The sequence below is a fragment of the Ruditapes philippinarum genome, unplaced genomic scaffold (genome assembly GCF_026571515.1).
Source record: "Ruditapes philippinarum isolate M1 unplaced genomic scaffold, ASM2657151v2 ctg1615_1_1_1_1, whole genome shotgun sequence".
Lineage (NCBI taxonomy): Eukaryota > Metazoa > Mollusca > Bivalvia > Venerida > Veneridae > Ruditapes > Ruditapes philippinarum.
The window spans coordinates 227,480-245,434 of record NW_026865698.1 but is presented as its reverse complement, the minus strand read 5'-3'; the positions used below and the strand labels follow the sequence as shown (position 1 = coordinate 245,434).

General features: G+C 32.1%; 1 protein-coding gene across 1 annotated transcript in view; it reads right to left on the bottom strand.

Moving 5' to 3' along the window:
- Window positions 1–888: 888 nt before the first annotated feature.
- The window catches only part of LOC132730028 (complement C3-like), a gene marked incomplete at its 3' end in the record, with an annotated part of 130,464 nt that continues 113,397 nt past the window's right edge, over window positions 889–17,955 (bottom strand). Inside the window, exons 26-29 of the mRNA XM_060715872.1 lie at window positions 16,952–17,012; window positions 13,232–13,406; window positions 12,733–12,813; window positions 889–1,063 (exon numbers count right to left, since the gene is read on the bottom strand). Coding sequence (XP_060571855.1) covers window positions 889–1,063; window positions 12,733–12,813; window positions 13,232–13,406; window positions 16,952–17,012 — 492 coding nt within the window. The remainder of the gene's footprint in view (window positions 1,064–12,732; window positions 12,814–13,231; window positions 13,407–16,951; window positions 17,013–17,955) is intronic.

Genomic DNA, 17,955 nt, shown 5'->3' with positions numbered 1-17,955 from the left:
ATTGAACCAAGACCAAATTCAAACTTAAACTTCTTATTTCTAAGATGTATATACATGTTTATGTAAATTTGAGTTGAATGTGTACAACCATTTGGGGAGATTATGAACGGAAACTAAATATTCTGATTTTTTTCAAAGTGCAAGAGGCATAACTCTTGCATCTATCATCAAACTATGACCTCGAACTTGACCAGTGTATTCTTATTAAATTTGAGTTGAATGTGTAAAACTGGTGGGGTGATAATGAACGGAAACTGAAAATTTCCCTTTTTCCAAAGTGAAAGAGGCATTTCTTTGTCAAAAATCATCGAACAATGACCAAATTTAAACTTGACCTGCGCACTCCTTTGACGAATCCATATGTCAAATTTGAGTTTAATGTGTAATACCGTTGGGAAGATAACGAACGGAAACTGTAAATTTCATCAAGGGGCATAACTCAAAATCATCGGACAATTACCAAATTCGAACCTGTATTTTCTCATGATATATCCATATGTCAAATATGAGTTAACCTTTATTAATATCAACGGCTCCGTGGTTGAGGGGTTAGAGTCGATGACTTCTAATCCAGTTACCTCTCTGGCGTGGGTTCGCTCCCCGGGAGATGCTTTGGTAGTTTAGCACGGAGGAAGATAGTCAAGTACTGGTGTAACTCTCCAGGAACGATGGTTAGGAAACTACCCGCCTATATGGCCAAAATACTGTTGGAAAAAGGCGCAAAATGACACAAACAAACAAACAAACTAAGAAAATAAAAGGAAACTAATAATGACGGAATGACAGTAGGATGGAAGGACAGAGGGACGGAACAGGGTAACACTTTATGCCACGGCCATTTTATGGCTGGGCATAAAATCTAATTTATAAATATATTAATCCACTTACTTCCATCTGACTTCATAATTGAGACTAACTCATCCTTGAAACGAAATCTTTTTTTACTTTTAGCCAGAGCAAGAGCGTATGTGGTTATAGCTAAATCGAACGGGTTGTTTCTCAGCCAATATAAGTCTAAACCTTCTAAGAACCTAGCTGCTTGGTCAACATTATATCTTATATTCTGAAAATAATGTTACATTTAAACTTAAAGACAATGTGGAAAAGATAAATACAAGTACCAATCCAGTAAAACAAAATTAAACTGTCTGTGATATTTTGGTGGAAAACCTATGGGCGGGGTAACAGTGTTTGTCCAATCAAGCATTGCTAGTGTAGTAAAACGCGTAAAAGAAGACTGTCAACATGTAATTAGTATCTCTATTGATTAAACATTTGTTTTCATAGGAAACGATGTGCTTTATGGAGCTTCATAAGTTCTCATAATAGTCATGTTTATGAGGCCACTTTTTCTGGTTTGAAACAATTAGAAAAAAGATTAAGATGTGGGGTATTTTACCTGAATTTTGAACAACCGTTGAATTGTGAGTTTAATGCTCGCACATGTACTGCTGATGATTCTATATGTTCTAAGATTATTCATAAATATCATGTATTGAGAGATATGATGAATTCTTAAATTAAGCTGAATTGTAGATGCATATATGTGTGTATGTATATATATATATATATATATATATATATATATATATATATATATATATATATATATATATATATATATATATATATATATATATGTATATATATATATATAGCAGAAGTACAGTGCGAATGACCAAATAAAGGATTTTATCAGTCACGAAGAAAGTTACCTGTACCGTCCGAGAATCGCACCGGGTCACACGATCCACAGTCAAACACTCCACCGATTGAGCTAACCAGACGGCTTTTAAGGGTTTACATTTGAAGCACATACATTATTAAGTCATTGGAAACAAGTCAACAATAATGATGGTTTTTAAGGTAGACCGCGACACTTTGAGAACTTTTGAGTAGCGTCTTGAAATTTGGCATGTAAAAGTTTGACCATATGTCAGATTAGATTCCGTTCTTTTTATTCGTACAGTCTAAGCTATTTTTTCCTCTCATACAAAAGTGGGTAATTCTGATGTACGTCTTGAATATTTATATACATCATCCGTATATACAAGAATATGATATTTCGTAATATATGGAATTGTAATAAAAATTCCGTAATTTAGTAAAATACGGACCTCCGTACAAACAGTGTTCCCGTATATTACAAGTGTACGGATCACGGTATATTAGTCATATACGACTTTCATGATATACGGTCCCATACCTCTTTTTTTAATTTTCACGTCAATTTACCCGTCAATTTATAATATAAGAACTTACGTACACTTGCCTATATCCATATATTCTATGCGGTGATCATAATAGCATTAGATGCCGTTCATAACCCGATCCTTTTACTGACAAATGGAAAAATGAGCACCAGAAAAGTGTTCGCGTGACTTTTATCTCAAGGATTAGGGGAAATGAATCACGTGTACCGAAAAATTGTTGGTGACCCAAAATCTATTTTAATTATTTAGACTTTAGAGTATGCATGTTAAAAGACGATTAAAAAAAACAAAATGATTAGCAGCTTTAAAGGCGATACTGTAGCTAAACATCAAATTTCACACAAAATTGCTAGTTTTCTTTCCATTTTTTAAACATTTTTTCGGCGTAAAACGATAAATTTTATATCAGTATTAAGGATTTTATAATGTCCGTCGAGTACGTAGAATCTAAGATAATTTGTCTGCCGATTGCGTTGTGACACCCGTAACAGTTGCCAAGGATACGCAACGACGTCATGTTCCAAAGCGGGCTTTGGTGGTCAACTTTAACGTCATGTATACAGAAAATGGCTGACAGACAAAAATGCTTCAGCCTAAAATAATGCTTTAAGGGATATGAAAATGTGTTCTTATGACTTTCTTTTATTTAAATCTATAAAAATGCAGTGAAAGACACGTATCATGGTAGTATTCTTCCTTGGAACATAATCCTTGTTGTATTGTATAATAAAAAAGATTCAGAAACTTAAATATCGTCACTCCAACCTATATCAATCTTTCTATTAGAGAGAGAGAGGGAGAGAGAGAGAGAGGGAGAGAGAGAGAGAGAGAGAGGGAGGGAGAGAGAGAGAGAGAGAGAGAGAGAAGAACCACAAGAAGGCGTAAGAAAAGAAGCGTTGTAAATTAACAGCTGCCAGTTCTCAACACATCTTCATACGTGTCCAAAGTCTGGATGAATTGCTAAAAAAATGACATTTTTTCATTTACAAATTATTTATTGTTATTTAGTGCATACTTTAAGAAACAGCATTTTTAATAAATTATTGTTTTTTTTTTAAATTATTGTTTTTTTTTTCAAATAATTAAATCATATCAACCTAAGATCACCTGAATAAATAAGATCTTAACAAAAAAGTCCACAAAATATATAAAAATGGTGAAAATAAAGTAATAGATTTTTGGGATATAAAGAGAGGTAACATACAAATGTTTTGGGAGGAAACATATGAATTAATTCATACATTGTAATCCCCCTTCGTAATATATACACTTACATAAGGACTTTGTATGAGTCAGTGTGACCTTGACCAGAAGAAGCTCAAACATGCGTTCTGCACATCATCTCAGTAATATAATTATTTCAGCCAAATAAGTTAATTTCCTACAATATGTTTAAAAGATTCAGAGCGGACACATTTTTGAAATTAATACAAAGTGACTAAGTTGTGACCCTGACCTAAGAAATGTCAGACCTGTGCTCTGAAATCGTCTCATTTTTAAATTGGAAAACATTCGTACATAGTAGGTTCAATTTCCTTTCAGTGGTCCAAAAGATAACAGACCAGATACGAAAAAACTCCTAAATAATTCTATATAAATTTAGAAATGACCGAGGCGGGGCCAATTTAGATCACATGGAGCCTGAACCTGTGTTCTTCAGACCGACTCATTATAAATAATGTTTCTGCAAAAAAAAACTTTAATTTCTTTCTGTCGGTTGAAAATGTACAGAACGAACACGAAATTTTGAAAATGATAAACATTACTTAGTGTGACATTAACCTTGACTTAAAAAAGTGTGTAAAACATGTGGTTTGCACCCAATATTTATATATTTAATTCTGCAAATGAGTTAAATTTCCTTCCACAGGGTCAAAAGATACAGACCAGACACGAAAACTACTAACAGACGGACAGACGACCAGGCGCATAACAATATACGCCGAGAGCCTTTCGTAGGGCTAGCCATCAACCAATGAGTGGTGTGTGTCAACACTTAGTCTAGTTATTTGTTCTCTTATGTTCAATCAGTTAAATTATATAATTTTGTTGATGAATTGAATGAAGGTCTTGAAACATTCGATGATATAGAGCAATAAATATTTTATTCATAACAAATCAGAAAGCAGTTATGGCTACAAAATATTGAAGATCGGTTAGCTTCCGGTGGTATCTCTCAGATATGTATCTGCGCATTTTTGAATACATTATTTGTAAATAGTAATTACGGAGAAATGGACTGAAATAATACTGGGTCCAATATTTAAGAAGGGCAAAAATAATTCATTACACTATAAAGTGATCACTTACAATCAATAGATGTTTTTAAAACAGTTTATATCTCTATCATCACAACACGATGAACTATTTATATTAGGTCTTATGAAAAAAATCTGTGAATTTATAGCTGATATAGGACTGTTGACAATGCATTTATTTATATTCAGTTGCCAGTAAATATCTTAGAATTAATGAAGTAAGTATATGACTTTTGAATAAAGATATATTGATATACAGATACATTAATAGATCTTTATTTTACAATGTTTTGAGAATTGTTGCAACTCTGATCATGAAACTTTTTGAAATAATACTAAATATTGTCCCCTATTAAAGATATTTTTCAAAAGCATGTGACAATCCTTTGATAAACTTTTAATTTTGGAAAACGTGTGAGGTATATATTTAAAAGAACCGGTAAAAATGAACATCAAATCGTAGCAAAAGTTTCGGAAAAGACGTTGAACGATTTTCCTATGAATCAGTTCGAAACAGTTTAAGCAACATTTAGCATTTATATAATTATGTTAATTCAATAACCATAGATGGTAGGATCTTCTAGCAGGACTTTAACTATAGTATAAAACGCTAAAATTGATATATTATTATTCAATTTTGCTATGTGACACTCATTGTTTTGACGTCGTTACCATCGACATTATTAACGTCATTAACTTGAAGATCCCTTTAACGGGTGAAACCGGTTGATATTTCTTTTCAATTATTTATTACAGTTTTGTTAATAAACAATTGCAATGTAAACTGGAAAAGGCATCGCTTCATTCTTTTTTCCCGCTATTTTTATCCGTATTGTTTTAAACTTTACATTTTGGATATATATACATTTTTTGTAAAGTTTTTGTTTCTTAACAATTCTATGAGAGTTTCTTTTTAATGTAATATATTTATCACATTAACTACAGCACAGGTGTAGAATAAAGCCATTTTTATGCTTTTAAGGGGAATACTGATTTAACCGTGACAATTACACAGTTTTTCATATTTTCACAGTGAAAATTATCAAAATAGAATGTCAAACTTTTCAATGACAAGACTACTTTTTAAAATTTTCCCATGTGTTACCTTCATTTTATTTTTGTTGACATTGTCAGGGCTTTTTAGAGAAAAAGGCTGAAATTGATAAATAACTTAACTTCAAAAGTAATAAAAAGGAATCAAACTTACTTCAATTCATTCAAAGAACCAATTACCAAACATCGTCTCTAAATTTTTGTTTCATTTTACAGTCTGAAAAATACACTTCCTTCCATATACTTAACTGTTTTGGTGACATTTAGGCGTATTTAGGCATCCTACGATTATGCAATATAAAAACTTGTAAACCAATATCAGTTGTCAGCCCGATGAATAAGTAGTCAACCCAGCGTTCGTAAGACAGCATTACAACAATTCTATGTTTTCCTAATTCCTAGCCGCTTTTTAAATGTTTACTTATCTGTCAACACTTATTTATTGTCTGTACAATACTCAAATACGTTTTCTGTCTTATAAAAAGATGTATGACTTACAAATCCAAACGATACCCCTCTGAACAAAACACAAGTATTTTCCTCCCGTGAAATATTTTTGGGCGGCCGCTTATATCACTCAAAGCCTGGTCTAATATAAATTCGCTGTAAGTAACGAAAATAAAGTCGGATGATGTGACTTTAACTTCTACTAGAATTGTTTCCTTTTATTAATAAATCAAGCGATCATTCATGTTTTTGGAATAAAATAAATAATGTTATCGCTATCTATAGTTTTGATCGTCGAACTTATTTTTCAGCTCAAGACTTTTTGTACTTGTGAGAAAGTCGACTAAAATGAGGCTACCAGTGTGGAAAACAGATTTTAATATTAAAGTCAATATTAAGGAAATTTCATTTAAACTTGTTTTTAAGCAAGCATAAAATAAAAAGCTAATTTGTTTGGTTTTTTTGGGGTTTTTTTGTGTAAGATGTAATTTTATGTCATCTCGTCAACTTGAAAAACAGTATTCTCACTCATGGATACGCCACAAGTGAGAATTATTTTTTTACAGCTCACTCGATGGAACAAAAAAATTCCAATATGAATTACCTTTTGGAAAATTTCAAAAGTCTAATGACATGGAATTTTAAAGAATAATTTGTGCGATAACCAGGTAAAACCGTAATATTGTCAAGATCAGCATACAGGTAGCCTGAAATTAAATAAAGAAACCAAGACGCGCCCTTTTAGTATGATTTCTTATAAGCCAAGTGTATTCCCATTTTTCATTATTATTTACTCTCCAACAATCCACTAAGTATTACTTTGATATTAACGAAAGAACTTTGTCACGTGAATTAGGGTTATTCAAATGCAAATAGTTAAAAGAATCTGCATCTGGATTTTAAACTTAATTAAAGTCTCCGGCAAAAATAAATATGGAGTCTTCAAACTTTGACATTTTTTTCCGAGATATAGTCATAGAAATTTGGATTGTTCCTATTTGGATTATAAATATTAACCAGAGTTATATTCTTGTCGCAAAATTTAAAATACAATTACTACAATTAAGTAGAAGTAAATTTCCTTCAAGATCTTTTACAATACTGATCAGCTTATAACCAATATTATTATTGATACAATTGCAAAACCACATGATTGACTATAAAAAAATTGAAAAAGCATGTCCCCAAATAACGCATATATATTTTTTCTTTAGTGGAGAAGTGAGTTTCTTGTTACATACAAATTGAATATTGTTTACTCTAATGTATGTAGAAGGGCTGTCCGTAAAGTTCGTAGACAAGGCTATAAATCTATTATAAGCAGTCATGTCAATATGATAATTGAATATTTTGCTAGAATATTTATCTGCTACATATTTCTAAATTAATATACATGATAAAAGAAATATTCGCAACACGCCGATCACCATGGCAACATGATCATTGAATCACTTTGATTTCATGACGACAGCCACTCAAATAATAAGCTGCTTAAATTGCAATTTTACACAAACTCTCGTTTTAATTTTGTGACACCATAGGATACTATTATATGATATTTTGTGTAATTTATGATGTCATACGCAAATAAACGACTTACTAACGACAATTATAGACAATGAAGGTGCGTAAATTTTGTGTTGCAAAATTGACGTCAAATTCGAGGACGGAGCAACGTTATGATATTTAACTTCATAGCAACTATAGCATCAACTGAGATTTTTATCTTTACTTTAAAAACAAAAAATAACCATAAATTGTAAAAGACAACTTGTGTTTAAATGCCGAACAAGATAAGATAAAGAAGCGGTGATGACATGATATTGTATAACAAACGCTACAAAGGTGACCAAAAGTAGCATGGCTTAAATATCGTAGATTGCGTTACGGCAATCTTTGATAAAGGCAGACATCTCACATACTACATGGGAACCAGTGACATCTTTGCTTTTAGATAATAATTTTAAATATGAAATTCATGATGTAATAGCAAAGGAACATAACATGTATTAAGTATACATCAGACAATTACCATGGCTTTTGAAATCGGAAGAAATTGAATAGCAGGTAAACATAAAGTTAATTTGACGCCGTTGACGTTGTCAGATGTATATTTGTTGTATGTAAATACTGTTAAAATACAAACGTTAGTCACAGTTTAGTAATCTTTGATAACTGTGTTCGTTAGATATGTACATTTATGTTGACAAAATTTGTACAGCGTATGTATTGTTACAGAATAAAAAATGAAGAAGTATATGAACTTTCTGGACATCCCTCGTAGTATGTACATTCATTAATTTGATGAGACATAAATCATTCAATCAATTGATATTCGATACAATTCAGTTGCATTTACCTACGTTTTAAAAAAAACCTTATGTGAAGGATTAGATATGTCACAAATAAAAAAAAGCAGAACTAAAAGATAAACGTTCAAACCTTTACGAATATTATCGTCAGTTCAAACCATTAACTACTGTAAGGACGTTTTTAAATCATTGAGAAAAAGTTGGTTCAAAAGCAAACGTACACTGTTTTTATTTATATCCCCAAGCAACCGTTAAATGAGTTAGCAAGCAACCATACAGTAAAGAAAGAATACCTATGACGATTTATTTGTCATTTTCTTAAACACCTCTGTGCATAACCGACATTGTTTAACTTTCTTAAGCACATATGATTATTCTTCTAAGTATCAAGTAAATGTGCTCGTATTTTATATGTAAAGCTTGAAATCGTTGTTCGAAGACAATATTATGACCTATCTTGAGGTATTGTGGGCAAGATTCTATTACCCCTTTTCGTAAGGCTTAGGCCAGAACAATCCATAATATGTAACTCCTAGTTATAAAATAAAAGTATTCAATAATTGATCTTTTTTGAACTCGGTTATCAATATTCAGTCCAAAATTGGCAAATTTGTACGTTTTAATCACTTGCAAAGCCAGTAAAAAAGTTGCGAATGATCTCACTGTTAGAAGACAAAACAGCCTAATCTATATCTTCCATCGGATAAATATCAACGTCTGTGGTATAATGTGTAATCAATATAAACTCATTAATTTGGGAGCAGGATTTTTAGTGTTTCTTTTTTAAACAAAACTTTAAAGATAATATCCGAACCCCTACAAACAAAACATACACTCATACGCACCCAATTGATACAACTTTTTGTTCAAGCCACATCTACCCTTTTCTAGAAACCTTGGTACAGTTTTTTATAAGTTTAATGAAAGCTTTTGTCATCAACGCCAAATGTATATTAACTTTATTTAACATATCAACCACGACACAGAAGTTTAATACAGCCATTCAATTAAAACAGAAAACAGTGTTACTCTAGTGCAAAAACAACTTGACGGCACATCATTTGCGATAAATACAAACTTAGTAGTGAAAAAGCGCAGATATTAGCGTTACACTATAGAAGCGTCAATTAAAAAATGACTCTTTTTTATTGTGAACCAATCGTATTTTAGATGTGATAAATAGTCAATACTAAATATATTGAAAACAACAATATTATACATGCCAGAGGCCTGTTTAACTCGATCTTATATTTAATACTACACTGAATCAATATTCTCTATATCTTACACAAAACGTCATTTTGCTGAAAGATGAGTTTATAAAAGTGGCAAGTTTGAATTATTACATGCCAAGCAGTGCATTTCCCAATTTCCAAACCGTATATATATATGTGCGTAGAAGGCTTTTTGTTTTACAACATGATAGGTATGCAAACATAACTTGAGGTCAGAGTATTTATCTTCAAGTTTATGGGGGATGTAAAATTGGTGTCTAGTTAAATATAAATGTAAAATTAATGGGTTCATAAATCAGCGAATCAACCAAATTTTTACTTACACGGTTTTGTGTAGCGCATCAAAAAGTTTGGAACATAACATTACAGTGGTCAGAACTATTACGTCTACCTGACAGAAAAATTGATTACATGTCGTCACAATATGTAACGATAATGACTTTTTTGTATAACTTATAATGATATAGGTGCGACAGTGAGAGTCAGGACATTTGCGAAATTTAGCGTTCAATGCTACATTTAGCGTCAACTGTGCTAGATTGAACCTCAAACGAAACATTTTTCGGCGATGTGACAGTTTGCATTAATACAATGTCTTTTTTGGATTACAAATATTTTCCTCACATAACATCTGTACTGGTTTGTTTACGTAAACTGGAGAAAAGTTTCTAGTCATAACAATAAAGCGATCGTAAGCTTTCGAAATTTTAATTTACAATTTTAAAGATATATAAATATATTGATTTTTAGATACAAAAGGGCCAACATGGCCATAGATCGCTAACATTGCCCATTGAACACATCCGAGTAATTACTTAGACAAGATAATGACCAAGTTTGATGACAATAGAGTCAAAAATGTTACTTCTAACAAGGGTTTTCAATAGTTTGGCTGTGTGACCTAGTTTTTGACCCCAGGACCCAATTTCGAACTTAACCTAGAAAGTATCTAAACAAACATGCATATTTTTTGCTCCTATGACCAAGTTTTTGACCTGAAACGACCCATATTAGAACTTGACCTAGAAGTCATCGAAACAACTTTCCTGAACAACTTCTAGTTTTTCACCAGAGACGACCCATGTTCATAATTCTCTCAGCAATAGAGTAGACAAGCATCCTGACACAGTTTAATGACAAATGAGTCAAAAATTTGCCCATTTGAATGTTAACAAGGTTTTTTTTCCATATTTCGGCAGTGTGACCTAGTTTTAGACACCAGGTTTTTCATATTTGAACTAGACCTATAAATCATCAAAAGAAACTCCCAGACCAATTTCAAGGATATTTGGATCAAAATAGTAGCCTCTACAGAGTTAACAAGAATTTTCTATCTATAGCTTCCATGACCTAGTTTTTGATCCGAGAAGTCTCATATTAAAACTTGACCTAGAAGTCATCAAAAAAATCTTCCTAAACATTTTCCAAAATATTTGGATCAAAACTGCAGGTAATTTTTTGTGAACAAGATTATTTAGTTTTAGCTCATTTGACCTAGTTTTTCACCGGAGATGACTCATGTTCAAACTTGACCAAGAAATCATCAAATAAACTTTCCTTCACAATTTCCAGGATGTTTTGATCAAAATTACAGCCAATAGAGTGTTAATAATATTTTCTATTTTTTTAGCTCCTGTGACTAAGTTTCTAACCCGAGACAACCGATATTCAAAATTGACCCAGAAATCATCAAAACAAAACAATTTTTCTTACCAAAATTATAGAAAATTTGGATCAAAACTGCAGCCACTAGGGTGCCAACTAGATTTTTCTATTTTTAGCTCATGTGACTTTATTTTTGACCCATACTCAATTTTGACTCGGAAATTATCAAAACAACCTTCCTGATCAATTTCTATGATATTTGAATCAAAACTGCAGCCAGTAGAGTGTTAACAAGATTTTTTTTTAAACTTTTAGATCATATGACTAGTTTTTGACTCAAGACAACCCATATTCAAACCTGATCTAGAAATTATCAAAACAACTTTCATGGCCAATTTCAAAAATATTTGAATCAAAACTGTAGCCATAAGAATGTTAACAAATATTTTCTATTCGTTAGCTCCTGTTACCTAGTTTTTAACCCGAGACAACTCATATTCAAACTTGACCTACACATAATTAAAATAAACTTTCTGACCTTTCTCCAGAAAATTTAGATCAAAACTGCAGCCACTACAATGTTAACAAGGTTTTTCTGTTTTGTTTAATTACGTGACCTTGTTTTTGACCGGAGATGGCCCATATTCCGACTTGACTCAGAAATCATTAAAACATCAAAACTTCCTCATCAATGTCTCAGGATATTTGAATCAAAACTGCAGCAACTTGAGTGTTAACAAGATATTTCTTTTTTTAGCTCCAGTGACTTAGTTTTTCCCCCCGAGATAATTCATATTCAAACTCGACCTGTATTTCATTGAGACCAACATTTTGACAAAGTTTGATGATGATCCAATCAAAACCGTGACTTCTAGAGTGTTAACAACCCTAATGTTGACGACAACTCACGACACACCTCGCACGACGCCGGACGGCGGACATAGCCCCATCACTATACCTCACCTTGACCACTTCGTTATCAGGTGAGCTTAAAACCCGTCAATACATTTATTTATTTTTTTCATTTCTTATATTTTTACAGCATTTGGTCTAAAGGTAAAAATAATATCAAATATTGATTGTGGTAAAATAATTTACTATATTGTGCTCGCCTGAGATATTCAGTTTTCAACCTTCCTGATCAATTTCTATGATATTTGAATCAAAACTGCATAGTATTCAATCTATCGGCCATAAATGATTGTAATACAACCATTGTCTTACGGGCATATTGATTTTGTCTCCAGAAATAATGTTTATATTCATTGCATGTATTGGTTTGTTATAGAATAGGATTCGAGACTGTGTCTATAAGCAAACAGCTTCCTATATAATCGAACTGAAGACAATCTTGTATATTAAATTAGAACGACTGAACCAGGGTTGAATGCACGTATGCATTCATCATTGAGTAATGGACAACTTATAAAATTATAAACAATATACTGATGATGAGTATCATTATTATTAGTAATATTGTTATTTAAGCTATGACAATTCTAAAGGAATATGATGATGATGATGTTTCAGATGGTCATATTGATTATAATGGTGATAATGATTAAAAAATAGTGATGCTATTGGTAATGCATATAAATTTTTATCATACCGACTGCATAACATTACACTCAAGAAGACTTATCAACACAAAGGCAGTGATAGAAGGTTTAAAGCCGTCCTTTGTAGCTCCCTGTAAATATAATCGAAAATGTATGTAACGTACGAGTATGATTCAAGAAACTTTTGTTGAGATATAACATATTTAGTATCGTTGTCACTTTAAATCTAACCAGCTTGTCTTTTTACGATTTACAATTTCTAATATCATTTTATTTCATTTCAAGTTAGTCGTCATAGAAGAATGTTAGTTAACAGCAATGAAAAGTCGTCGAAAACACCATATAAATTCCATTATTTTATTTCTAATTCATTAGAAGAATTGAAAACTTCCTGGACATTATACTTCTTTTCTTTCTTCTAATAATGATAGATGATAAGTATAAATTTCTATCACGTTTAATCAGATCAATAAAAACACAATTAATGTCAATTCTTGTGAATTAATAACATCAACTATCTCTGACTGAGATGAGTATAAAATTGATCACCTTCGACCACCAGGTGTGGCTATACCCCATGTTTTTTATCCCATTAAAAGTTCCTCCTACATGTATAAGATTCGCCAAATAGCTAATGGTCGGTTGAAGATCAGTTGTCGTTTCCAATCCGTCATCGACAACATAGTCAGCATGACATAATATCTTTGCTGCAAACGCTGTCAACCTACAAGATTTTAATGTTTTGTCACTAAGCAAATAAGAGGGTTATTTTGACCAGTTTGCCAATATAATAATTCTGAACAAAAACAAACAGTATTGTGACAGTCGTAATAGTGAATTGTTCTCTTTTAATGCGTTCACGGGGCGATCATTAAAGAAATGATAAGCGTTTGTATTGGCCTGCAGTTGTTCGACCAGAACTCGATCGTTTTGATCATTTCGGAACAATTTTTGTCATTAATCAGAGCAATATATAGGTATCAGCAATATAAAGACGCCAGAGAATGTACCGCAAATAGAATAGAGCAATTATCTTTTCATGCCGTACAACGTAACGTCAATTTTATTAGACGTGATATTATACAAGTATATCGACACATTAGTTGCAATACCTGATATTGGCAAACTGATCTCAATAACTCTCAATACAATTTTGTCGGAAGTCATAACATGAAGTTTATTTACGAGGACTATAACAACGTCACAACGTGAGTGTTTTCAATAATAGACTCTTACGCGGACAAGGTATACATGTGCAGCCTGACCGGGATTCCAACCCCGGGACTCACAGAATACCATACCGTGGCTCTACCGACTGAGCGATCCAGCCATATACACCCCACCCCCTAAACATTGAACAGTTCTGAATTATGCCATACTCTTACCAATTGAAAAAAAGAAATATATTCAAAAAGGTAATGATTATCAATAATAAATGCAAATAACTAAGTAAATGTAAATCTTATCAAAAGGAAGTGGTCTGTTGTTAAGTTGTAACATCTTGATCTCGTAATCAAAGGAGCATGATACTACTAAGATCCAACCTCTACCATGATAAATGTCAACAATCTTAAAAATTGGACCAATGTCGGATATGTTCAGGAGTGCCAGGACCAGGGTTGCCTCTGGATCTAGGCAAGCTAGGCAACTTATGTATATCAACGTTTCCATTCATCCTAATTCACTTTTACACTTCATCTAGATCTTTTACTCTTAAAAAAATGATATAAGTGTCAATAATGTGTTTTATTCTATGATATCAAACACCAAAGAAAGCACGTACAGAAAGTCGCGACTGTTATAAATGAAATATATTGAACTAACAGACCTCAGATTTTGATCAAATCAAAATCATTAAAATTAATAGTGATTTATGAAGTAATATAATTACTCTAGAATTTGAAAATCATTTGAACAGTTTTCTGTTAACAATGTTTTGTTGTTGGTGTTTTGAAAGTAACCAAGTTATGTTAAAATTTAACATCTTTAATTTAAAAAGTGAAATCATCTTTGTTTTTTCTGATTTAAATTTTCATGAATGGTTCAGTTTATATTTTGAATCATTTAGCCATAATCAAGCATAATGTCTCGGACAGATGGAACTAATTTCTTATCAACAAACAAACTAAGATATTACATTGTCTATAGAATTCAAGCTAATACTTGTCAATCTGAAAACAAGAATGATTAACTGCTACTTTAATTGATGCCTACTTTAATTATAAGTAACATCATAGACGATTGAATATTTTCTTTTCTGATTCTTGAAATTATAATTAAAGTAATTAAAAAATTTCAAATGAATCACAAAATTGTATACATTATTTTGTTTTTAATTTCCTGCAAATAAAGTTATTCAAGATGCTCATGTGTGCAGGATATTGGGAGTATATATCAAAAAGAAAGAAAACCGTTTGACGTTTTTGAAAACAATATGTTAAATTCAAGTACGTTAGGTTTAATATAAAAACACCCATTCGTATCGTTTATGATTGCAGTTGTAGATCATCCAAGAATTCTCTGAGTGTAAATTATTCTGTAAATTTATTCTGAACGCAGTTATTATAGAACATTTAATTCGACATCAATGTAACATTATAGACCGAGTCAGAGAAGCGTTATATGCAATGCAACAGTTAAACATGGCGTTTCGTGCATAAAATATCAAGTGACATACATTAAACGAACGTCTTTACAAAATTAATATTGCATAACATGTGATGACCACGAAAAACGGGAAATTATCTGATCGTTTGGAACCTAATAAAGAATTTCAAATACAATTTAGAAAGATTAATGGCAATCGTTGTTTTAATATGCAGGATTACAGGTCACTATCTATTCGTTTCTTAAAGTACAATATGACCTCCAAGTTGGAGGTTTTTTGCCCTTAGCACATGATTAATTAAATGTTTATAGAGGCAACTAAACAATGCTATATGCCAACTATAGATGCATAGTATTTATCCGCGAAATAAATTTGATGCTTTTCCCTATATTTAATTGCACAGGGACCCAGCACAGTGTTAGGATAGTGTAAAAAGGTAATTCTAGAAGAAACAAATAAACGTGAAAATGACTTTGCAATTTTGACTTATACTGGACCAGTGGATTTCGGCCGATTTGGCTAGTTCAACCTCTTGTCTATATATCATATATACAGAATATATGTTTTCTAAAATTACCTTTAAACACTATCCCAACACTGTGCTGGGTCCCTGTGTTTAATTCTACATGAAGCAAACGACTCCAGTGAATAACAGGGCCAGTTCGACTTGAGGGTCATGATTAAAACACTTTTAAAACATCTACAAATTGATGCTAGATGCTTAATATCTAAAATTTGTGCTTTGTGGTTTCCCATATAAGTAAATATGTAAGCTCTAGAAGTTTCACACAATACAACAAAAGTGGTGTGTGTTCCATTGCAAGTCTATATAAATTAAGTAATTCCTTACGGGGCCAATTTTGAGATCATAAACCTCACACCTGTGATCTGCGCATCGTCTCATTGTAATTGATATGTCTGCTAAAACAAGATTTTGTTTATATCGGTTAAATTATAGAACGGACAGTAAGTTTTGAATTTACAATATGACTAAATGTGAAATTGGCCTTGACTTTAAGGAAGATCAAATCTGCGCTCTAGAAATCGTCTCATTATGGTTTACTTAACATATGTTTCAGGTAGTTTCAGTTTCCTTCTACCGGTTGAAAAGATACAATCCGGAAACTAAAACTGGTAAAAGACGGTCAAATGGATGGACAACCAGGTGCATAGCATTATATGCTGACTTCTTTCTGACGTATTAAACTGAAAGTTTCATATAAAACTGTGGTATTACACTATGTTACTGACCATTGAGTCAACCAAGGCTTAGGGGGCGTGAGGGATGTTGCACATATTCATTATCACTCATGTACAGACTCAATAAAACCGAGTCTGCAATTCTCTTGTAATTTTGTTGTGATTAATGCTTCCGAGGGATCACTTTGTTTCAAGACTTTTATATGAATAAGTGTTCATTTTCTGTTAGTCAACGGCTCATCTGTGTTTTGCAAACAATGTACAACAACTGAGTATTTCTTGATTTTTTTTCAGTCAGTTTGTTTTTCTGTATTAGATATTTACAAACTTTTAACCAAGTTCTGAACAACAAAGTTGCTAGCACATATCGGCAGTTTAATGAATGGTTAAAATTAACGAAATTAAAGTCGATTTTTTCGTTTATAAATAAGTGAACAACTGTGTCATTGTATTTAACTTACCAAGCACTTTGTTGGTAGGACCCATCTGGCTTTCGGTACTCGCTCGTCAATCTATCTAAACCTACAAGAATAAAAAGTAAAGTGGTTTTATTCTACGTATTATTCGGAGAAACACTAAACATTTTATTTTATAAATATTAAAGGAGAACTCACTCCAACAAAGACTTGCAAAGAATATTTCAGAGGTTATGAAAGTGCTTACTCACTTCCCAGGAAGAATATTTATTTCAGAGTACACTTTTATAATTCCACGATGAATCTATTATCCTATACAACCATAGTTTGATAAATTGCTAAATAAGCAAAAGCCCGGTTTGAATCGGGTGATTCTCCCCGAAAAGGTTTTTGACACAGAAAAATGCACCTCTTGTAGTTTCAGAGTTATGTCCCTGGGCAAAGTTCAAAATGCGATAGTTCAAGAAGTTACTATTCATTGCCCTGGATTTCTAATAAATAATATATATCTACCTACAAAGATTCTTGTTGATACCTCTTATGGTTTCCAAGTTATGTCCCGGACAAAGTTTAAAATGTAAAAATGAACAAAGGACAAAAACTCCGGAATAAGCCAAGGCAGAGTTATCTACCCATAAGATCTATCTACCTAAAAAATTCATGTTCATATTTCTTATAGTAATGTCCCGGACATGATTTATCCCAAAATGTTAGATAATTCAAAATATGGGGCTTATAGAGTTATGGTTCTTTTGCACTGCACTTCTACCCAATGAGATTTATCTACATTCAAAGTTTCATGTTGATATCTCTAATAATCTACGAGTTATGTTCCGGACAAAGTTCAGTGTTAAAATGAACAAAGAGCATTAACTCCAAAATAAGGCAAAATAGAGTTACGATTTTTTGCACGGCACATTTACTCATTGAGATCTTTCAACCTACATATTTTCATGTTGATATCTCTTATAATTTACGAGAAAGTATGTCCCGGACAAGATTTTACTAAAAGGGTAGATAATTCAAAAGTTGGGCCAAACAGAGTTATG